The sequence below is a fragment of the Melanostigma gelatinosum genome (genome assembly GCF_949748355.1).
Source record: "Melanostigma gelatinosum genome assembly, chromosome: 20".
NCBI classification, from domain to species: domain Eukaryota; kingdom Metazoa; phylum Chordata; class Actinopteri; order Perciformes; family Zoarcidae; genus Melanostigma; species Melanostigma gelatinosum.
Window position 1 is genome coordinate 2,661,829 of NC_136653.1, and position 24,761 is coordinate 2,686,589.

Sequence of the window (24,761 nt, forward strand, 5' to 3'; positions counted from 1 at the left end):
ATAGCACCCCCTACAATATTTCGATGATGCAGCCCTGGCAGTACGTTTCACCTAGATGTATAAAATTTTTAGGTGCTGTACTTTAACAAACTCCTCCTAGAGAATGAATCAGATCAACTTAGAATTTGGTCAGAGCAATCTAAAGACCTCTGTGATTAAAGATTACTCAAAGTTTGTTGTTTCGTGAAAGGCCGTTGCCATGGTGACACATTCTTTGCCATGAAAAATGAAGGTGTTTTTGATGGGCTAAAATGCTCAAACATATCGCACACATTTAAAATCCTGAATGTAGTTATCTGATGTGAGTTCCATGCTTCAGAGTTTTAAGTCGGCTCGATAGCGCCCCCTACTAAATTTCGACGATGCAGCCCTCGCAGTACGTTTCACCTAGATGTTGAAATTTAGTAAGCAGATGTATCACATTTTGTATGAATTTCTCGTGTTTTTTTCCAATTTCCAGGTACTTTAACGAACTCCTCCTTGGGAATTAATCAGATCAACTTAGAATTTGGTTAGAACAATCTAAAGACCTCAGTAATTAAAAGTTACTAAAAGCTTGAGGTTGTTTTTGCTTTGTTTGTTTTATGTTTTTATTTTCTCCTTTACTACTGTAAACTGAGTAACACGTGCACAAAAAATGAAAATACTTGCTCTTTGATTTTTATGTCATATGGTGCATTCTCATCAATAAAGTATATATTATAAAATAAAATAAACGCTTGAGGTTTCATCAAACGACATAGATGTGGTGTGGCAGCCATTTTACATGGTTCGCCATCATCCATCAAGCTGTCTTAACTCAACTGTACTTTGTCAAAACTGTCCCAAACTTGACATGTTTGATGACTGTCATGACTTTAGGACTTCTGCATGCCAATACTAACTCATAGTCATAGCGCCACCTACTGATAACCATGGCCGTAAGCAGGATTCTATAATTACAGCGGCCCAAACACTGAACTTATTAAACGGGTTCGTGGGCACACCACCAGAAAAAGACTTCTCTGATCTAAATATCTGCAAACTAAGATGTTTGGAGAGCAGCAATTGGATAAAAGAGGTTTCTAAATCGTGCTTGTACGTGGAGTTTTCATTAATCGTAAATTTAATTGTTTTAGTTTTTTTTGAAGCCAGGCCATAATGTAAAGTAATTTCATGAAACGTGAAGTTTGTTTAATAAAATCAAACTGCACCCAGCCTAATTTATATGATAGATTATTCTACATTGGCTCAGCTTTTGGCTTAGACTTATTTCTTTTCAAAAATATGTTTTTCTTTCCACATGGAACTATACATTCTCCTATTTCTCCTCGAATCTTCCAGCTTTGAGTGACTCAGCAGTGATTGTGAGCGACACATGCACAAACAAACAGTCGGTTTTGAGACCTGCATTTACTTTCAAAGTCTGTTATGTTACTAACACTGAAGCGCATTCACACACATTCAGTTTTTTGTCGATTTGTACAGGCTTAGTTATGATTCTATTCGGAGGTACACTCAAAACATTCAAGGCCTGGCTATGCTATTGGTCGACACAGGAAATGCCGTTTAACTCGTGCATGCAGTGCATGATGGTCACATGATTGTATGGCCACATCCTGCCAGTACCCTCGACATGCGTGAATATGCGAGGGCCAGATCAATGCTGCTTGCAGCTTTAATTTCTGATTCATTTCCCTGTTTTATTTACTTAAGGCCTAAAGGAAGTATTTTATTGCCATTCCCAGAAGGGTCAGGTTTCTTCCTCCAGTGGGCTAATGGGGACAGATTGACCTAGACACCTATGTTCGCTACTTGATTGGTTCTTAGCAGTGACGTGTCCTTCCCTGATTTGTCACGCCCCTATCACATGACCCTTTTCCGGAAGAAAACACCAGTCTACCAGTGATTCATTTCAAAATGGATAATGAATTTCAAGCCTTACTTGCTTTGTTGTCTATACTAGCAGCTGTTGTGCAGTTAAATTCTGCATTTTATAATGCTATTACTGCCTACATGCGGAGGAGGAAAGCTATTATTCAAGTGCTGTGTGACAATTCCCGTGTCCAGAGGCGTTATCAGTCCTACATGGAGCGCCGGTTTTTGGTGAGGCCAGGAAGAGTGCCTGGTGGAATAATTGTATCAAAGAAGTTATGATTCCCAAATAATGGCGAGAAAACTTTAGAATGTCCAGATCGGCATTGATCAACCTCAGCGAAATATTACGTCCGCATGTAGAGGGAGCAGCAACAACGATGAGGGCGCCCGGCTAATGCATTTAGACTATCGCAACAAGTTGTTTCGGTTGTCATCTGACAAGTCTGTAAGGCCATCACTGTCTTCCTGGGTCCCGAGTACATCCGAAAACCGAGTACAGATGTGAGGGATCTTGTGGTCAACTTCTACCAAACACACGGTATGCCACAATGCTTGGGGGCCATTGACTGTACACATATTGAAGTGAAACAACCTCGTGCTAAATCGACAGACTACATCAACAGAAAGGGGAAACATTCTTTGAATGTACAGGCCGTGTGTGACTACAAATACTATTTCATGGACGTTGTTGTGAAACTCTTGGGTGGCGGGGGTAAAGGCGAGGCAACGCAATCCGACCGAAAAAGCCCAGACAAGAGGTTTGAACGCAGGCGCCCGAAGATACTCGCGCCTCGGAGGGTTGGATCCCCCGCTCGGCTATAGACGTGACTGTTTAGTAGTTTCTTCGTGGAGAAAAAGGTACCATTAGAAATGGTGTCGGTGACAACAAACGGGGCTCCTGCCATGACGGGCCGGCATGCAGGCTTCATTGCGCAATGTAAAGGTGACTCAGACTTCCCAAATTTCTACATTACCACTGCATCATTCACCAGCAGGTGCTATGTGCAAAAGTAACCGGCTTTGATCATGTGATGACTCCTGTCGTGAAGATCATGAATGGCATCCTATCCAAAGCCAAACAACACAGGATATTCATAACTGATGATTTGTATAAACATGGGACAGAGTTGATTTGTTGATCATGATTTGTTCAAAAATGTTACAAAAGTAGTTCGTACAAACGAGACATGATTTGAAGATATGACAGTTAATGATTTCATAAAAAACAGGTGTGATTTTTAACCAAATGCTACAAATGTGCTTATTCATACAAAACTGTCAAGAAAGATATTTACAAAAATATCAGAGATGCGATACCTCTGACTTTCAAATGTTGAAACAGAATAACAGAAATAAATATTTAAATATATCTGTGTTTCCTACCATCATGTTGTGGAAATCATTGTTAATAATTATTGTGAGGAATAATTAACATTGACATGTGATCAGACAGTGTCTTCACACATATTATTGAAAGGTGATCTGTGCAACTTTGTTATTCAGGAAGTTTGTATCAAACAAGTAGCCCTTCGTACTACTAGGTACCCTTGAAGTAGCTCTCAGTTTTAAAAAGGTGGGTGACCCCTGACATTAGCTGCTGCGTTTTTTAGTGAAGCAATTGGGGTCAGATTGGCATCTAATTTGAGGGTGTTAGGCCCAGGGTCCTGAAGCTGCCCTTCATAACCAAGCGAGGTTCTCAACCACACAGAGTTCCTCCTCCAGTGGTGGCCCTTTAGCGTGGGTCCATCCTGCACACAAACACAAATCCGTTAACATCCGGCCTGAAATAAGTGATACGACGGTGGCTAGTGTATTAAGTTATCCTGGCTTTGCTCCCCTAAGCAGGCTGAGACGGTCTTGCATGTAGATTTCGGGGGGTACGTTCGTTACCGAGGTCAGAGGTCACTGAACAAGCCATCTTCCAGTGCCTTATCAACACTGGGAGGGTTATTGGTTATGCAGGTAGGCTGCACACATTTTCAATAGGCTAACTGTATGCAATATGATCAGAAAACCCTCCATAAACTTTCATTGTTATGTAGATGATACCCAATTATATCTATTGATCAAGCCAGATGAGACCAAACAGTTACCTAAATTTCAAGCATGTCTTAAGGACATAAAAACCTGGATGAACACCTTTCGAAATCAGTTATCTAATGATATAGTTTATCTAGATGCCATTGCCCTGCCTTCCAGCAGCACCATAAATAATCTCTGAGTTATCTTTGATCAGGATATGTTCTTGAACTCTCAGATAAAACAAATTTCAAGGACTGCCTTTTTTCACCTAACATTTCAAGAATCAGGCGCATCCTGTCTGAAAGCCATGCAGAAATATCAGTTTATGCATTTGTTACCTCTAGACTAGATTACTGCAATTCCTTATTATCAGGGTCTTCTAATAAGTCTCTTAAATACCTTCAATTAATCCAAAATGCAGCAGCATGTGTACTAACAAAAACTAAGAAAATAGATCATATTACTCCTGTATTAGCCTCTCTGGACTGGCTCCGTGTAAAATCTAGAATATAATTAAAAATCCGTCTCCTCACCTACAAAGCCGTAAATGGTCAGGCACTATAATATCTTAAGGAGCCTATTAGTATAAAGTAACCCTGAATTTAGATTACCCTACTAGAGAGCTGGGCTCCCTAAATTCAGGGTTACTTGTGGTTCCTAGTCTCAAAAAGTAGGATGGGAGCCAGAGCCTTCAGTTATCAAGCTCCTCTTCTGTGGAAACAGCGTCCAGTTTCAGTCCGGGTGGCAGACACACTCACCACATTTAAGAATAGGCTTAAGACTTTCCACTTTGATAATGTTTATAATTAGGGCTGGCTCAGGTTTATAGTTAGGGCTGGTTCAGGTTTATAGTTAGGGCTGGCTCAGGTTTATAGTTAGGGCTGGCTCAGGTTTATAGTTACGGCTGGCTCAGGTTTATAGTTAGGGCTGGCTCAGGTTTGTGTTTAGGGCTGGCTCAGGTTTGCCTTGGACCAGCCCCTAGATATGCTGCTATAGACATAGACTGCCGGGGGACTTTCTAGGATACACCGAGCTCCTCTCTCCTCTTCTCTCTCTTCTTCTGTTTGAATTCATATCTCATTAATGCACATTAATAATTTTGCTTCTTACCCAGAGTCGTTGTGCTTTCTCGCCTCACAGGTTTCCATGGATCGTGGTTATATCTGGACCCTGGTCCAGCCTCCCACCGTGGTCTTGCCTGACACCCACTGCTACTATCATTGTTGGAATGCTGTTAAGCAGACACCATTTCAACTTTACAATGTTGAGAAAACCCTTAACTATTGCCACATGATTCAGCTTTTTGATATCTTTTAAACGTTTTGAACTGCAGCAATTTAACTTTTATGATTTTTCAGCCCTTTTCTGACTTCATGGGTGTGTATTGCACAGCTTAGATTGCGTGATGTCACCGCTAGAGTGAAGAGCAGCTTGAGATTCTTGTGAAAAAAACATTTGTGTTTTGCCACTGTGTCCACAATCTTCACTCTTCATGCATAATTTCTGGATGTAAAAGTAGCTGATATTGTCCTTGTCGTAGAAAAATTACTGTGGAATCCCACAGATTTCCACATTTGACACAGAAGCCGTTAATTGAGAGGAAAACCAACTTTCTGCTCCATAGAGACCAATGTTAAATTTTACTTCAAAAACATCTTCCACAGAAGACGGTACCCCATTTCTAGATCGCCAGTTAAGCCACATTTTTTACACTACAGACACAAGTTTTACAGGATCTGTTCTTCAACTCATCCTTCCTCTCAATTATTAATATCGGAGTAATAGGAGCTACGGTTATGGGAGTTTTGAGGATTTGTTTGAGAGGTGTTTCCCTGTGTTATCTCCATGAAAAATCTGCAAGGACACAGGTGTTTCTGATTAAGCTAATTAGGGATGTTGGTAAACACCCAGAGTCACAGACACACATGCACTCCTCTCTCTCTATCTCTGTCCCCCTCTCTCTCTCTGTGTCTCTCATAGTCATTCAGGTCTTGGAGACTTTTAGAGGACCCCCCCCCCCACACCCCATTTTTAAATAAAAGCCGCACACACATGATTTAGAGATATACGTGTTGCAGCTCAGCCAATCAGATATGAGTATTCTGATGAGTTTCCTGATTCAAGTGACATTTGCACACACCACGACACAAGAGGGAGAGACGAGGAAAGACATGGCAGAGCAGGACAATAGTCATGTAAGCTGTAAAAGATAAAACATAGTACAATCTCCAAATGAGAAAGTTTGCCAGAGATATCAGTCTCTCGCTATCTCTCTGTCTCTAATTATTCTCTCTGTCTCTCACTAATTCTTTCTTCTCTGTCTGTGTCTCTCTCATACAGTCATTCAGGTCTTAGAGACTTTTAGAGGAACCCCCCCCCCCCACACACACACACACACCCCATTTCAAAATAAAAGCCCCAAAGAGTGAATTCTAATTGAAATGCTAGTGATGAAGCCAGGCATTTAAAATTCTAATTCAAAATAAAAGCCCCATGGATTAACTGTATTTAAACAAGCTCAAAATTAGGCTTTTTTGTTTAAAAAAATGAATGCTCTTACTAATACTGCGACAACTACTACTGCTGCTGCTAATATAGTATTACTACTACTGCTACTGCTATTACTGCTACCACAATCCTACTTGAAGGGCCGAGAATACTTTGTGTCTGTGGCTCATTACACATCGGAGCTGACTAAAATGACATGTGGTGTTCCCCAAGGTTCACTACTGGGGCCTCTTCTGTTCAACATCTACATGCTTCCACTAGCTCAGATTATGGAAAACAACAAAGTGTGTTATCATAATTATGCAGACGACATACAAATCTACATAACTATGTCACCAGGGGACTATAATCCCATACAAGGGCTGGGTAACTGCATTGAACAAATCAACAACTGGATGTGGCAGAATTTTCTTCAATTAAACAAAGATAAAACAGAAGTAATTGTTTTCGGTACCAAGGACGAACAATTGAAAATCACCGCTCAGCTTCAGTCACTGATGTTAAAACCCACAAACCAAGCCAGAAATCTAGGTGTAGTTATGGATTCAGATCTCAACCTGAACAGCCATATCAAGACAATTACAAAATCAGCCGACTATCACCTGAAGAATATATCAAGGATTAGAGGATTTATGTCTCAACAGGATTTGGAAAAACTTGTCCACGCATTTATCTTCAGCAGACTGGACTACTGTAACGGTGTGTTTACAGGTCTCTGTAAAAAGTCCGTCAGAAAGCTGCAGCTGATTCAGAATGCTGCAGCTCGAGTCCTCACTAAGACCAGGAGGGTGGACCACATCACCCCAGTTCTGAGGTCTTTGCACTGGCTTCCTGTCCAACAAAGAATTGACTTTAAAATCCTGCTGTTGGTTTACAAAGCACTGAATGGTTTAGGGCCAAAATACATCTCTGATCTGCTGCTACCTTATGAACCATCCCGACCCCTCAGGTCGTCTGGGACCGGTCTACTATCTGTTCCCAGAGTCAGAACTAAACATGGAGAAGCAGCGTTCAGTTTTTATGCTCCACATATCTGGAACAAAGTCCCAGAAAGCTGCAGGTCTGCTGAGACCCTCAGCTCATTTAAATCAAGATTGAAGACTTTTCTGTTTGCTGCTGCCTTTAAATGAACCACATTCAATTCATATATTCATCAATTTCCTGCATTTCTGCATTTTACTACTGCATTTTATTTCTTGCACTGTTTTTTAATGTTTTAATGAATGTTCTCAATTGTTTTTAAATCTCCTTTTCTTTTGCCTTATGTTTTGATGCTTTTAATGGTTTTATGTGAAGCACTTTGAATTACCTTGTTGTTGAAATGTGCTATACAAATAAACTTGCCTTGCCTTACCATCAATATTATTACTACCACTACTGCTATTACTACCACTACTACTATTACTTATACGACAACTGCTGCTACTACTACTGCTATTCATGCTACTAAAAGTAGTAATACTACTACAGCTATTAGTACGACTGCTACTAGTCCTACTACTGCTATATCTTCTACTGCCATTACTATTACTACTACTACTACTGTGATATTAAATACTACAACCAATACTACAGCTATTACTATGACTACTGATACTACGTCTTCTACTACTTCTTCTAATTACTAATACTTCTACGACTAATAATACTTCTGCTACAACTTCTACTACTACTACTACTACAAATATCACTACTACTACTACTAGTACTTATTATAATGCTACTAATACTTCTACTAATAATACTTCTACTACAACTTATACTACTACAAATATCACCACTGATGAATTTTTATAAGCCACAGAAACTGTTCAAATATCAAAATGTTCAGCTCTTTCAGGAGAGGTGTGATATGACTTTTCATATTTGTAATCTCTAAACTTTTTGAATTATTAAGCTTTTTGCAATTTGTTTTTGACTTGGATATCTATTTTCAGCAATGTTTTTGCGATTAATTTCAGTTTTCAGCATTCCAATGCATTTTCAGCAGGAAATGCATTTTCTAGTTACTAATACTTCTACTACAACTATAAATATCACTGCTGCTACTGCTAGTACTTATTCTAATGCTACTAATACTTCTACGAATAATACTTCTACTACAACTTATACTACTACAAATATCACCACTGATGAAATTTTTTAAGCCACAGAAACCGTGAGAATATCAAAATGTTCAGCTCTTTCAGGAGAAGGGTGATATGACTTTTCATAGTTGGAATCTTTAAACTTTTGGAATTATTAATCTTTTTGACATTTAAAAAAAATTGGATATCTATTTTCAGCAATGTTTTTGCAATTAATTTCAAATTTCAGCATTCCAACGCATTTTCAGCAGGAAATGCATTTTCTAGTTCCACTATTTCTTCTGTACCCCTTTTTTTGAAACTCTTCTTCTTCATTTTTTAAGCTACAGAAACCATTCAACTATCAAAATGTTCAGCTCCTTCAGCTCATCTCTGCTATGACTTTTTCTATTTCTAACCTTTAAACTATTTGAATTATTAAGCTTTTAGCAACTTTTTTTTGAATGGGTTTCTATGGAGAAGATTTTCAAATCCTCTTAAACTTCTTCAATTTTCAAATCCTTCAACCTCCTCATACTTTTAGCTAAAGACACCATTTCAACTATCAAATGTTGAGAAACCCCTGAACTATTGCTGCATAATTCAGCTTTCCGATATCTTTTAAACTTTTTGAACTGCAGCAATTTAACTTTTATGATTTTTCAGCCCTTTTCTGACTGAATGAGTGTGTATTGCACAGCTTAGAGTGCGTGATATCACCGCTAGAGTGAAGCGCAGTTTGAGATTCTTGTGAAAAAAACATTTGTGTTTTGCCACTGTTTCCACGATCTTCACTCTTCATGCATAATTTCTGGATGTAAAAGTAGCTAATATTGTCCTTGTTGTAGGAAAATTACTGTGGAATCCCACAGATTTCCAAATTTGACACAGAAGCCACTAATTGAGAGGAAAACCAACTTTCTGCTCCATAGAGACCAATGTTAAATTTTGCTTCAAAAACATCTTCCACAGAACACGGTACCCCATTTCTATATCTTTCCCCCCTCCTCCACACACATGCCATTTTAAAATAAAAGCCCCACCGAATGAATCCTAACTGAAATGCTTGTGATGAGCATCATTTAATAACCGGCTTGTGTTTATCTAACATTATGATTCTGTCTCCTCTCCCCTTCTCCCCCACACCCTATTTCAAAATAAAATCCCCAGAGAGTGAATTCTAACTGAACTGCTTGTGATGAAGCCTGTCATTTAATAACCTCTGTTTATGTGTGTCAAACATGATGATTATGTCTCCTCTCCCCCTCCCTCCCCCACCCAGTCCTACCCTTTCAAAATAAAAGCCTCATGGATTAACTGTATTTAAACGTTTAGCTAAAAATTTGGCTTTTTTGTTGAAATAATGAATGCTCTTACTAATACTGCGACAACTACTACTACTGCTAATATTTCTAGTATTACTACTACTACTACTACTACTTCAACTTTTGCTGTTGCTACTATTACTACTACTGCTATTGCTATTACTGCTACCATAAACTACTACTTCTACTACTTCTTCTAATTACTAATACTTCGACTACAACTTCTACTACTACTACTACAACAAATATCACTCCCGCTGGAATTCTTTTAAGCTACAGAAACCGTTCGAATATCAAAATGTTCAGCTCTTTCAGGAGAGGGGTGATATGACTTCATATTTGTAATCTATTTTCAGCAATGTTTTTGAGATTCATTTCAGCTTTCAGCATTCCAATGCATTTTCAGCAGGAAATGCATTTTCTAGTTCAACTTCTATTTCTTCCGTCCCACCTCTTCTTCTCCTTCATATTTTAAGCTACAGAAACCGTTCAATTATTAAAATGTGCAGCTCTTTCACCAGAGGGGTGCTATGACTTTTCATATTTCTAACCTTTAAACTTTTTGAATTATTAAGCTTTTTATTTTCAATGGGATCTCTATGGAGAATATTTTCAAATCCTCTTAAACTTCTTTTGATGATTTGTTTGAGAGGTGTTTCCCTGTTTTATCTCCATGAAATGGCTTCAGGCACACAGGTGTTCATGATTGAGCCAATTAGTGATGTTGATAAACACACAGACTCACATGCGCACATACACTCCTCTCCCTCTATCTCTCTGTGTCTCTCTCATAGTCATTCAGGTCTTAGAGATCTTTAGAGGTCTTTCCCCCCTCCTCCACCCCCCCCCCAACCAACTCCTCCTTTCCAGCCACGTAATAACTATGGGCGGGGCAGACAGAGAAACAGAGGAAGGGGGATGAACCGTGGTAGAGGGCGTTTCCAAAATGGCCACCAAAGTGGAGTTTTTCGCCAGACTCAACCCAATTTTTTAGAGATGTTGCTGTTAGGAAGTTCATTTGTCTGGATGTCTGAACACATTGACCTATTTGGCCTAGTACAAAGGTCACTTTTCTATCTTAGTCGGGACAAACAACCGACATGTTCTTTCCCTATATCAACTGCTTCTTGTTAGACTAAACATTTATGCCTCAGTCTCCGATGTGTTATCTGTCTCCTCTGTGCCGGCCTGCCGGCGGGTATAAATACCTTGTTTTTATTCTGCGTCTCCAGAGCATATTCACAGTTCACTGCAATACGTGGTTGTGTTCTCTGTTTGCAAACATTAAATAATAATGAAACTTTGATCATTCATCAAGACTCTGTTTTTATGTTAAACACTTTGGATAAAACCAACTTCACTCCTGAACTTTTGAAGGAAATATTCCACAACAATAAACACACAGACTCACATGCGCACATACACTCCTCTCCCTCTATCTCTCTGTGTCTCTCTCATACAGTCATTCAGGTCTTAGAGATCTTTAGAGGTCTTTCCCCCCCCCACAAACACACACACGGCATTTTAAAATAAAAGCCCCACAGAATGAATCCTAACTGAAATGCTTGTGATGAGCCTGTCATTTAATAACCGGTTTGTGTTTATCTAACATTATGATTCTGTCTCCTCTCCCCTTCTCCCCCACACCCGATTTCAAACTAAAAGCCCTAGAGAGTGAATTCTAACTGAACTGCTTGTGATGAAGCCTGTCATTTAATAACCTCTGTTTATGTGTGTCAAACATGATGATTATGTCTCCTCTCCCCCTCCCTCCCCCACCTAGTCCCACCCTTTCAAAATAAAAGCCTCATGGATTAACTATTTAAACGTTTAGCTCAAAATTAGGCTTTTTTGTTGAAATAATGAATGCTCTTACTAATACTGCGACAACTACTACTACTGCTAATATTTCTAGTATTACTACTACTACTACAACTTTTGCTGTTGCTACTATTACTACTACTGCTACTGCTATTACTGCTACCATCAATATTATTACTACCACTACTGCTATTACTACCACTACCACTACTATTATTACTGATACCACAACTGCTAATACTGCTATTCCTGCTACTACCAGTGCTAATACTACTACAGATATTAGTACAACTGCTACTAGTACTACTGCTACTTCAAAAACTGACTTTACTATTACTACTACTACTACTACTTATTATACTACTACTACTGTTATATAAAATACTACGACCACTACTACAGATATGACTACGACTACTGATACTACTACTTCTACTACTTCTTCTAATTACTAATACTTCGACTACAACTTCTGCTACTACTGCTACTACAAATATCACTACTGCTACAACGAGTACTTATTCAAATGCTGCTAATAATACTTCTACTACAACTACAACTTCTATTACTACTACAACAAATATCACTACCGCTGGAATTCTTTTAAGCTACAGAAACCGTTCGAATATCAAAATGTTCAGCTCTTTCAGGAGAGGGGTGATATAACTTCATATTTGTAATCTTTCAACTTTTTGAATTACTAAGCTTTTTGCAATTTTTTTAATTTGCATTTCTATTTTCAGCAATGTTTTTGAGATTCATTTCAGCTTTCAGCATTCCAGTGCATTTTCAGCAGGAAATGCATATTCTAGTTTTTATTATTAGTCACATTGCTGTTATTACTGATACATTACTGCTTTTGTTATCATTCTCCTACTATAGCCACTGCTGCTGTTATTATTATTAGTTGTAATTTTTCCATCATTAATATGCTTACTACTCTCATTTTATGAATCATTCCTATCATATGCATTGAATGTGTTGTAACTCTGTTATGCTATTCATTCTGTACACATGACATCTATCACACTTCTGTCCATCCTGATAGAGTGATCCCTCCTATGTTGCTCTCCCTAAAGTTTCTTCCTTTTTTCTCCCTGTTAAAGGGGTTTTTGGGGGGAGTGTGTACAGATCGTAAAGCCCTCTGAGGAGAATTTGTGGTTTTGGGCTATACAAAATAAATTGAATTGGCGTATGGAAGACCACTTGCCCGGTGTCGCCATGGGGGTCTGAGTCCTTCTGATCGAAGCTCAGTCCGTGGACGGTGTGAGGCCGGTACTGGCCCCCGGTGTGCCGAGGTCCATCTTCTGGTAGTCGGGTTTCCTTTTTAAAATGCTTATAGTTGGGGCTGGCCCAGGTTTATAGTTAGGGCTGGCTCAGGCTTTCCTTGGACCAGCCCCTAGATAAGCTGCTATAGGCCTAGACTTTTGGGGGACTTCCTCGGATACACTGAGCTCCTCTCTCCTCTTTTCTATCTCTTTCTGTATGACTTCATGTCCCATTAATCCACATCACTAACTTTGCGTCTTCCTCGGAGTCTTTGTGCTTTCTCTCCTCACAGGTTTCCATGGATCGTGGTTTTATCCGGACCATGGACGTACCTCCTGCCATGGCCCTGCTGACACCGACTGCTATTTTTATTCGGGCCCGAGCACTGATAAAGTCGGGCCAGTGAAGACCCTACTGTGGCGTTTCTTCTTCTTCTTTCCAATCAATTGCATTTTTGGTGGCTTTATCATGCTCAAAATCTCACCAAAGTTGGAATGCATATCAGGACTGGTGAAAATTTGCATAGTTTAGGGTTCTTGCGTTTGGGTATGAAAAAAATGCTCTATAGCGCCCCCTAGACTTGATTTTAAGTTCGATATCTCATTGTGTTAAGAATATATGGACCAATGAACTTCAAAGGGGCGTGGCTTTATTCATCAATACACATAACTTCAAAACCATTTTGCCCGTCATCACAGAATTTATAGCATATGACCACAGCATACCCATAACATACCCATTTTCATTCCATTCAACCACTAGGGGGCGCTACAGTAATTCTACCATTTTCTGCATTTTTTGTAAATTTTCCTCGTTTTCAGGCATTTAACGTAAGTTTAACGAACTACTCCTACAGATTTCATTATCTTTAAATGTGGTCAGGATGATCTTAACACCTTAAGGATGAAAAGTTATCAAAATGGTCATGCAAGGACCTTGACGTGGTGTGCCATTTGCCACAGAAGCTGTCCAATATGCCCAAAATTTCTCATGCATGATGCTGGTTCAGGCCTGAGCACATTTCCAAGTCATAGCACCACCTACTGGCAAAAGGAAATGCTACATTTTATCCTAAACATATTGATAATCGTTCCTCCTGAATATTGTTCGATAGTTTTCGTTGAACGCGGTTGCTCAAAAACTCATGGAACTTTGCACATATTATAGGTGATGAATATAAATATTGCTGCTTTTTTTAAATTGTAGGGCTCTATCGAGGCAATTTATGACATCCCATGTCAAATATTCTACAGAGGGCTCTCCAAAATAAATTGAATTGAATTAAAGCCCTGTCTGTAATATAAGCCTGCTTTAAACAAAGGCCTGGTACATTGACACAATGTCTACTGCTGAGTTTACAGGCAATTTGGAGTGAGGTCCATTATCCCGCACACAGACAGACATCCCACCATTGACACAGGGATCGATTTGCGTGCACAGATCGATAATAACACAGTAATGTCGGCCAAAACGTGGAGTAGAGTGGAATAGGCTGCACATATTCGAAAAGGCCGAGCTGACGATGAGGTCAGCGAACGCATCATCACCCGTTTACCAGCAAACATGCTATTCAAAGCCGCAATATTGGGTGAGGTGTGCTCACTGATATCTTCGACCAACAGTGTAACTTCATCACTCACTCAACCAATGATGTAACTTCATCACTCACTCAACCAATGATGTAACTTCATCACTCACTCAACCAATAATGTAACTTTATCACTCACTCAACCGATAATATAACTTCATCACTCACTCTCATAATTATGTAACTTCATCACTCACTCAACCAATGATGTAACTTCATCATTCACTCAACCAATGATGTAACTTCATCATTCACTCAACCAATGATGTAACTTCATCACTTACTCAACCAATAATATAACTTCAACACTCACTCTAATAATTATGTAACTTCATCACTCACTCAACCAATGATGTAAATTCATCACTCACTCAACCAATAATGTAACTTTATCACTCACTCAACCGATAATGTAACTTCATCACTCACTCTCATAATTATGTAACTTCATCACTCACTCAACCAATGATGTAACTTCATCACTCACTCAACCGATGATGTAACTTCATCACTCACTCAACCGATGATGTAACTTTATCACTCACTCAACCGATGATGTAACTTTATCACTCACTCAACCAATGATGTAACTTCATCACTCACTCAACCGATAATGTAACTTTATCACTCACTCAACCAATAATGTAACTTTATCACTCACTCAACCAATGATGTAACTTTATCACTCACTCAACCAATGATGTAACTTTATCACTCACTCAACCAATGATGTAACTTTATCACTCACTCAACCAATAATGTAACTTTATCACTCACTCAACCAATGATGTAACTTCATCACTCACTCAACCGATAATGTAACTTTATCACTCACTCAACCGATAATGTAACTTTATCACTCACTCAACCAATAATGTAACTTTATCACTCACTCAACCAATAATGTAACTTTATCACTCACTCAACCAATGATGTAACTTTATCACTCACTCAACCAATAATGTAACTTTATCACTCACTCAACCAATGATGTAACTTTATCACTCACTCAACCAATGATGTAACTTCATCACTCACTCAACCAATAATGTAACTTCATCACTCACTCAACCAATGATGTAACTTTATCACTCACTCAACCGATAATGTAACTTTATCACTCACTCTCATAATTATGTAACTTCATCACTCACTCAACCAATGATGTAACTTTATCACTCACTCAACCAATAATGTAACTTTATCACTCACTCAACCGATAATGTAACTTTATCACTCACTCAACCAATAATGTAACTTTATCACTCACTCAACCAATGATGTAACTTTATCACTCACTCAACCAATGATGTAACTTTATCACTCACTCAACCGATAATGTAACTTTATCACTCACTCAACCGATAATGTAACTTTATCACTCACTCAACCGATAATGTAACTTTATCACTCACTCAACCGATAATGTAACTTCATCACTTACTCAACCGATAATGTAACTTTATCACTCACTCAACCGATAATGTAACTTCATCACTCACTCAACCGATAATGTAACTTTATCACTCACTCAACCGATAATGTAACTTTATCACTCACTCAACCGATAATGTAACTTCATCACTCACTCAACCGATGATGTAACTTTATCACTCACTCAACCAATGATGTAACTTTATCACTCACTCAACCGATAATGTAACTTTATCACTCACTCAACCAATGATGTAACTTTATCACTCACTCAACCAATGATGTAACTTTATCACTCACTCAACCGATAATGTAACTTTATCACTTACTCAACCGATAATGTAACTTTATCACTCACTCAACCGATAATGTAACTTCATCACTCACTCAACCGATGATGTAACTTTATCACTCACTCAACCAATGATGTAACTTTATCACTCACTCAATCGATAATGTAACTTTATCACTCACTCAACCGATAATGTAACTTTATCACTCACTCAACCGATAATGTAACTTTATCACTCACTCAACCGATAATGTAACTTTATCACTCACTCAACCGATAATGTAACTTCATCACTTACTCAACCGATAATGTAACTTTATCACTCACTCAACCGATAATGTAACTTTATCACTCACTCAACCGATAATGTAACTTTATCACTCACTCAACCAATAATGTAACTTCATCACTTACTCAACCGATAATGTAACTTTATCACTCACTCAACCAATGATGTAACTTCATCACTTACTCAACCAATGATGTAACTTCATCACTTACTCAACCAATGTAACTTCATCACTCACTCAACCAATGATGTAACTTCATCACTTACTCAACCAATGATGTAATTCATCACTTACTCAACCAATAATGTAACTTCATCACTCACTCAACCAATGATGTAACTTCATCACTTACTCAACCAATGATGTAATTCATCACTTACTCAACCAATGTAACTTCATCACTCACTCAACCAATGATGTAACTTCATCACTTACTCAACCAATGATGTAATTCATCACTTACTCAACCAATGTAACTTCATCACTCACTAAACCAATGATATAACTTCATCACTCACTCTAATAATGATGGGGACCGATCTCTTGTTGATGGGTTAACCTGAGTTATTCTGTGACAGGACATTAGCCAGCCAGGAGTAGACTGCGTCCCACTTACTTCTAAAACCAAACCTACACCCTTGTTATCGAGAATAACATACAGCTTGTATGAAGTATACTATTTTTTATGAGGCAAATAAATTTCAAACTATGCATTCATTTTAACTTTTTTCCATTTCTATGGATAGAAACGATTTGCTTCTGCAGCAACTGATTCTCTCTACTGAGATCATGAAGTTTCACTAAGTCTTCACAAGCATCAGTGGACCTGAAGCCAATACGAATGCCTTCACTCACATGGTGTGTTAGTTCTGCAGCTCTCTGCCTGCTGTGTGGGAGGTACCTGAGGATGTTGATTTGCAGCTGATCACTCTGCTGCTGTTCATCCTGAGCCTGAAGCCTCGTGGCCTCCTGTTCCTCTTCCGACTGCTGACTCAGACCATCCATCAGCCACTGCTCCCTCAGGGCTTTCTTCTGTCAATCAAACACCAAGTGTTACTGCCCACATGATTTAGAGTTCTATTCACAATTCATCTTGCCACCTTGTCATCCCCCCCCCCCTTCTCCACTAGATGCCCTCAGAGTTTCCATCACTCAGTTAGTACAGAGTTAAGTAAACAGTAAGTGCAGAGTTATACAGCTAGGATCATTTTATTCATTGCTAATCATATCTTCTTTAACCATGTATCACCAATTAAAAGGTGGCACATCTTCCTAAGTTAATGTGGGACTCCAGACATAATCAGTGTATTAACAAATGCACCACATCTTCAGTATCTTTAAAGAGGACATGAGATCAGTTTGTCAGTAAGACGTGAACAAAATCACAGATGTCACAGAACACTGATTCTTAACTGCACTTTTCATGAAATCTAATATTAGACAGGTTAGCAACACTGAGAAACGTTGTAAGGAGACAAAGTTCTAATTGTAGGGAAGAAATATTTAAAGATAGCATTTGCATTTTTGTCACACTGTTGAGACAATCCAAAGATGCATGTACATTGTGTCAGTATTTATAAGTGTGACTTGATGTTTGTCCCCCCTCATTTAACAGTATCAGTGTCTCATAAACAGTGTGTAATTCAGCCACACTGACTGTAATCCTGCGGGCTTAATAATAATCAGGTTTATCAAGAAAAGTTTGGCATGCTTCTCCTCACACAGCGTTGCCAACACCTGTGCAAAAACTACATCAAAACTTGCGGCCTGATCGGGAATCATGTGTAATGACTTTTACAAGAGATTCGTGCAGCGGTTTTCCCGAAAATCCCGAAAAACGGCGCAAAATTCCTCCATTCACTTGAATGGGGTTTCGTCGTGAAGAGAGCTAAGAAAACACTTAACTTTGGGCCCATATTTACTAGCCATACATAGCCATACAAAAATGATTCTAAAATGTAGACAAAACGCTGCACTTTATTGAGCCAAAGGGACATTTTGATAGCTAGCACAGTTTTCATGAAGTCACAGATTAAGTTTCAGGAAAATTTTGAATAAAAAGGATATTACATAAAGCTGATGCAGAGAGACTCCTTTTAATACTTGTGAAGTTAAGGTCTGGCCTTGCTTCAGATTGTGTCTGAGTTTGTACACAAATGAAACAGGGATTGCTGCAGTGTTATCAGTCACAAATCACAATAACTTTATCCCAGAGTTCCTCCTGGTAGTCTTGTGCAGTGTCTGTTCAGTGTCTGCTGGAGACCCATTTCTACAATAAGATGTTAGAATGGTGCACAACATTCTCTCCTGGATGGTAGTTTTATTATTTTACAGTAAAAAGTACCTTTATGTACTGGAGGTTTAATTTCTCCTCTTCAATCTGTCTCCTTTTCTTGGCGATGTTCTCCTGGAGTCTTCTTTTGTCCTTTGGGGACAAATTAAACACACGTTTGCATCATGTGTACATTATACAACATGGAAACAATTCCACCTGTTGTGCTGTCTTGCTGACACTTCAACCTCCAGCTGACAGCAGGACAGCCATAAATAACTAAACAGCAACGCAACCTTCATGACCTGACCCTACCTGTGTGTGTGTGTGTGTCCACCTGTTCACTACAACGACTAGAATATTCTTTCCTGCAGACAGACAATTCATCTCATATAGGTTTTAATTGTCAGCTGGACATTTAGAGTCATTTAATAATTGACAGATATGTGTCCTGACTGGATGATCCCAGACAAACACACTGCTTAATGGCTTTAACCCAGCATCAAAAAGCCTTGTGTTCCTGGATGTCACAGTGAGTGGGATCACTGCGGACTAAGATTAGCTTGTGGATCTTGGATCACTAAGCCCCAGTGAAAGGGGATCTCCCTGATGATGTCTGCTGATATTTATAGCTTTGTCTCTGTCTGTGTCTGACTGTCGAGCACAGAGACTCTGGGACCATGATCATATGGGTGGGATTTCAGATGTATATGACCCTAACCCACATATGTCTGGGAAGCTGACTGGAGTTTAAATAATGGCTGAGTTATGCTGCGTTCACACCGGTCGCGTTGATTTTTTGACGCACTGCAAAAAAGCGTCCAACGCACTGCAAAAAAGCGTCCAACGCGCCGCGTCATGTCTGGTTCATAATATTGTTCAGAGGAGCTCCGTGGATTGTATCGAGCTGTATTCACTGTGTCTAGCAAGCCACCGGTCGCTGTTTACTACAGCTGTAGGAACACAAAATAAACTGATTTGGCTGTGATTCAACGGCAATAAACCGACAAAAAGGGACTCCGAAATAACTACGTAATGATGCCGATTTGTACTTGTCTTCTCCGACAAAAAGGGACTCCGAAATAACTACGGAATGATACCGATTTGTAGGTTACTGGTCTTCTCAATGGAGCTCTGATGGATCGGTGCTAGGCTATGCTAACATCGTAGCAGCTCCACCAGCACTCAATAACGTCACGTAGACGTAAATACGGCAGCGTCTATTTATTGTTTGTACCGTATGGTTTACACACACACATGCATACACATAGTTTGGTCCGGTCTCTATTGATATGAGGTATCGTAGCGCTCTGGGTGAACACAGACGGCGACAGGATTTATTTCCTGATTCAACAACGGCAGGAAGCCAGTGACGACAGGGGGAGCAACTCAACGCTGATAGGCTATCGCGCCACAGCGTCACGCGATTATGTCGCTGAAGTTGAAAAATTTCAACTCGCGCGTTGGCGATTTTGCGGCGTCCAACGCGTCCACCGCGTCCACCGCACTGCAATAACGCGTCCAACGCGCCGCGGGATCGCAAAATCGAGGCGCGCCAGTCTCATCGCGTCTGTGCATAGACTTTGTATGTAATCTCGACGCGCGTCAAAAAATCAACGCGACCGGTGTGAACGCAGCATTAGAGTATCTAGGCAGCACAGATTCAGATCCCAAGATGAACTGAACACAATCACACTTTGAGAACAACTCCGTGGCTGAGAAGGTACAAAAGGCCCAGGACTCCGGCCCACTAATAATATCGAGGGACCATGTGTGCACATCCTTTAAAAGGAGGAACCCACACAAATTACCTGGACGTGGTCATCTGATCGCATCAAATGGCTTATGTGGACACAAATCAGACCAATTTGAACAAATGTGCTCTGATTCTACCTTTAGCGTAACCACTATGGATTCTGTGGACATTCAGGCCCAATAGAGAGGCCAAGTCCTGCCCTTTCCCATTGATCACCATGGGAGCTCATTTCAGAAAAACATGTACGGTAGTCAGTGGCAAGGGACAAATCATTTTTTTATCCTGTTTTGAATTGTGCCACAAATTACACATGTGATGATTGCCAATTTGAAAGAAAATGTTGCACGTCAACAAATTTTGACGTGCACTGCGTTACGATACGTGTGTGCTTCGTACTGGGATGTACTCACACCAACAAATGGTCTCGCGCAGGTGAGATAACTTTACATTTGTGCATGGATATTGCTAAGTTTCCTAGCTAGCTAGAAGGCCCAGCTATCGGTCATGTTGGTGTTGGTGTTGGTGACGTTGTGCATTGTATGAGACAAGAGATGTAGTTCACTGATCGGTGTCACGCAAAACGTAATGATACTGCACTTTCTTGACTTCCAAAATGATCTTGTAAAATTTACTTACATCATATATGTAATTCAAACAGAGTTTACTCCGTCACAAAGTGGGAGGGTGGAGGCGGCGAATTAGAATTGGGCCTCAAAGTTGATTGTTAGTTGTTCCCCACCTAATAAGAAAGAAAATCCCAAAAATATGTCGACACTACTACGTCTCCATTTGAAAACGGATATATTTTGCTACATTTACTCTGAGCGTCCACAGTACGCCGGAGTTTTCGAGCACCGAAAACGGATAAGTTTGGAAATGCTCCCGAGGACGGATAAGTTTTAAAACTCCGGGGTTGCCTCTTCGTGTCGTAAACGCATACGTTTGGAAACGATGACGCCCACACCCGCGTTTGCTACTTGATTGGTTCTTAGCAGTCACGACCTGTCCTTCCATGATTCGTCACGCCCCTATCACATGACCCTTTCCTGGAAAATCACAAATAACAGCCTTGGTTATCGATCGACTACCAGGTTAATTCAACATGGACAACTGATTACAGGTGTTGCTGACCTTGTTGTCTTTACTAGCAGCTGTTGTCCAGGAGGAGTCATTAGTGAGCGGCGTTACCAGCCCTACGGAGTGGACATCTGAAGTCACGGTTTGCAGCGGGTCATGGACACAAAACGGAGGACTTTCCTTTTCTTAATGATGCTTATTTTGTGAAGTGCACACACGTAAACTATAAAGGAACAAAACATGAACTGCTCTCCAGTAGGACAGAGACTTCAGCCACCAGCAGAGGTATGAGTAAGAACAGACAACGAAACCGAGGAAACGAGTGAGAGACGTGTGTTGACCACATTTATGGACCCATAATCTAGTAAACCTTTATGTGTAAGTGTTCATTTTTAAGTAAAAATGTGTGAGAGAGATAGAGCAAGAAAACAGCGTTGTAACTAAGGCTGAAAAATAAAACTTTTAAAACTTGAGTTTACAGAGGAAGATCTTAAGTATCAAACATAACCTTTCATTATTAAAGACTACTTTATTACTCTGTCGTATTTTTTTAAACTAAGCTACCAATCTACTTCCTGTTTACACCGGCACCCACCCGCATGCCCAGTGTACGTGAATAGTCACGTGCTATTCGTTTTCAGGCGAGTTAGTATGGATGGAGATCATTTCGAAAACGATGCTGAAACGCCGTGTGGACGGAGATATTAGTGTGGATGTAAGTCAGCAAAGCAGCTCTCAACATGTGACACAGAGACTACGTCCTAGCTTTCCCTTATTACTACCAGGAGCACAGGATGGATACTTACCGTGATGGCCTGGAGCCTCTCCCTCAGCAGGTCAGCCTCCTCCATGATGGCCTACGAGACAGACAGATTACATAACAGTGAATGAACTGGGAGGAGGAGGAAGTGAGAGGCCAATACAAATCAAAATATTATTTCAAATTGATTCAAGGCTCCAACCTTAGTAGTGACAATCTAGACTTTTCAAGACCTTTCATTCATAGCCTTTAGGTTGAGCCTAAAGGGGGGTTTCAAATTACACCCATTCTTGTCACTGCAAAACTCAATACAAAAATGATTGCTTAAAACTAGTGCTAGGCAACGATTAAAATTTTTAATCGCGATTAATCGCATGACTTTCTGCGGTTAATCGCATTGTTATGCGCAAAATTCAATAATGAATTCAAAAGTAGTGTATTGAGCACAGCAGTATTCCCTTTACACAGTAGCAGTTAAAATACAGTGCTAATGATTCTAATAGATATTCAGCCGGTGTTTATATATTTGTGTTTATATATTTGAAATATACACCTTGAAAACTGCAAACCTATCTACGTCATGTTTTTTAAAAGTTTGTTAAATTCTCGGTAGCGATAACTAAATGATATTCTTATTATACATATTCCAAACAAAAAACTTAAAAAACTCTAAAAGACATCAAGCAGGAAGAGAAGGAAGAGACGCCACACAAACACAGCTGTTCACCGCTAGCTGCCCGGTTCTTGTGTTAAAAATGTCCGCTTAATAATTTAAAAAACTGCGTTACTGCACGATAAAATAATTGTTGGCGTTAATGAATTAATGTGTTAACTTGCCCAGCCCTACTTAAAACATATAGAGTTTGACCGTTAAACAGTTTTTCACCATTTTTGTGTTGAGGATTTGTTCGGTGGGTCTGGAATCATGGCTCGATGACGCAGTGGAGCATAAACCCTCCCCTAACACTATACAATAACTAGAGCACTGCTCAGTTACAACACTACCTTCTAGAGTTAGCTATCTAGCTATGCCTTCCTCGATTTCCCGCAAATACATATTCCCATATTTTCAAAAAGGGATAATCCCAGATAAAATAATCCCAAATGTACTGCCTCCCTCCCCAATCTTCATCCTCCTGATCTGCTGATTTCTGGTGCCATCATCAACAGTCTGTTTGTTTTATAATTATAGTAAGTTGTCCATAGTAACTACTGTGTAGGAAGTGCAACTCCCTAATGGGATTTGACGGAGGGTAACAGTCAGCGACAATGGCTAACAAAAATGAACAATTTGCTGAAACATTAACTTGTGTCAGCAGATGTTGTGATTTATGATTACAAGAACGTCTGTAGGAAGAATCCTACATATTTTTTGTGAATTTGGGTACATTACATGAACCTGAAAGTAAAGGGGAATTAACTACAGGCGGCCTGTAGGCTGTCCTGCCGCACAACAACTTTGTGCAGAGCACTGGAACAAAGGAACCGACACATCACAAACATGTACGACAGTATGATAATAACATCCAAAAAGATTCACTCTGAAGGGTTTCTGTGACATGACATTTTTTTCTGTAAATCCTTTTACGCCAGGTTTGACCTGCTATGGTGAGGGTTAGGGTTGGATGATTCATTGAGGCCTATAAGGAATGGCACAATGACTGCAAGGAATGTAACATGACTGTGTTGGTGTTCTGTCTCTCCTTCTTGATGGCGGCGCCCTGACAGACACACGAGTTAGGAGTTTATGAAAAAGCAATGTCTGGCTAAATGATATTGACTTAAAGTAAAATCTGGAGTCCTTGGCAGACAACTCACAACTCAGGCAAAGAGTATCAACTCGAACGTGTGCTAATTTTTGTAACTGTGGCTATTACATTTGCTATTATATATGCAGCTATATATTTGGCTTCACTGTATGTTGTAAATGTTATTTCTGTCAAAAAACATCTGAATGCAGTTAAGCCTGTCACAGGAACTAATTTTGTTGAAATAATTGCGATAAACAATATTATTGTCATTTTAAGACCATTTAAGCCACTGATATGAAGATAATATGATATCATGATAAAGTACACCCTTTAAAACCCTCTCAAGCTCTGTTAACAAGAATGAATCATGTCTGCACATAGCCAAGTCTTCTAATGGTCGGAAAACCCTGCTCTTTACTCTGCCATCATGTTCGTAAAAATATTGACCGGTCAAAAAAAGATGCAGGTCAAAATGCAGTAATTCATGTGCATGTTACATTAAGGATATTAATGAATATGAAGCATCATTCACATAACCCAAGGACACTGGTAATTGCCTTGTTCCAGTGTGTGTACCTCAGTGGTGGGCCATCAGGGCCTGCAAGGCCTTCTCTGCTGGCCTAAACAGAATCACAAAGTTATAGCTATTTTATAATTTAATATTTTTTCTTAA

General features: G+C 39.6%; 1 protein-coding gene across 4 annotated transcripts in view; it reads right to left on the reverse strand.

Moving 5' to 3' along the window:
- palmdb (palmdelphin b) overlaps window positions 1-24,761 on the reverse strand; it is a 55,779-nt gene that overhangs the window by 11,168 nt on the left and 19,850 nt on the right. For 3 of the 4 annotated variants that reach the window (XR_013772907.1, XM_079291774.1, XM_079291772.1), the window contains exons 2-4: window positions 22,384-22,434; window positions 18,817-18,897; window positions 17,374-17,504 (exon numbers count right to left, since the gene is read on the reverse strand). Coding sequence is in view for 3 of the 4 variants with exons in the window: in XM_079291774.1 (XP_079147900.1) it covers window positions 17,374-17,504; window positions 18,817-18,897; window positions 22,384-22,428 (257 nt within the window). In the remaining variant the exon portion in view is untranslated. Of the gene's footprint in view, window positions 1-17,373; window positions 17,505-18,816; window positions 18,898-21,631; window positions 21,687-22,383; window positions 22,435-24,761 lie in introns of those variants that run through there. The other variant, XM_079291773.1, reaches the window with a different exon arrangement.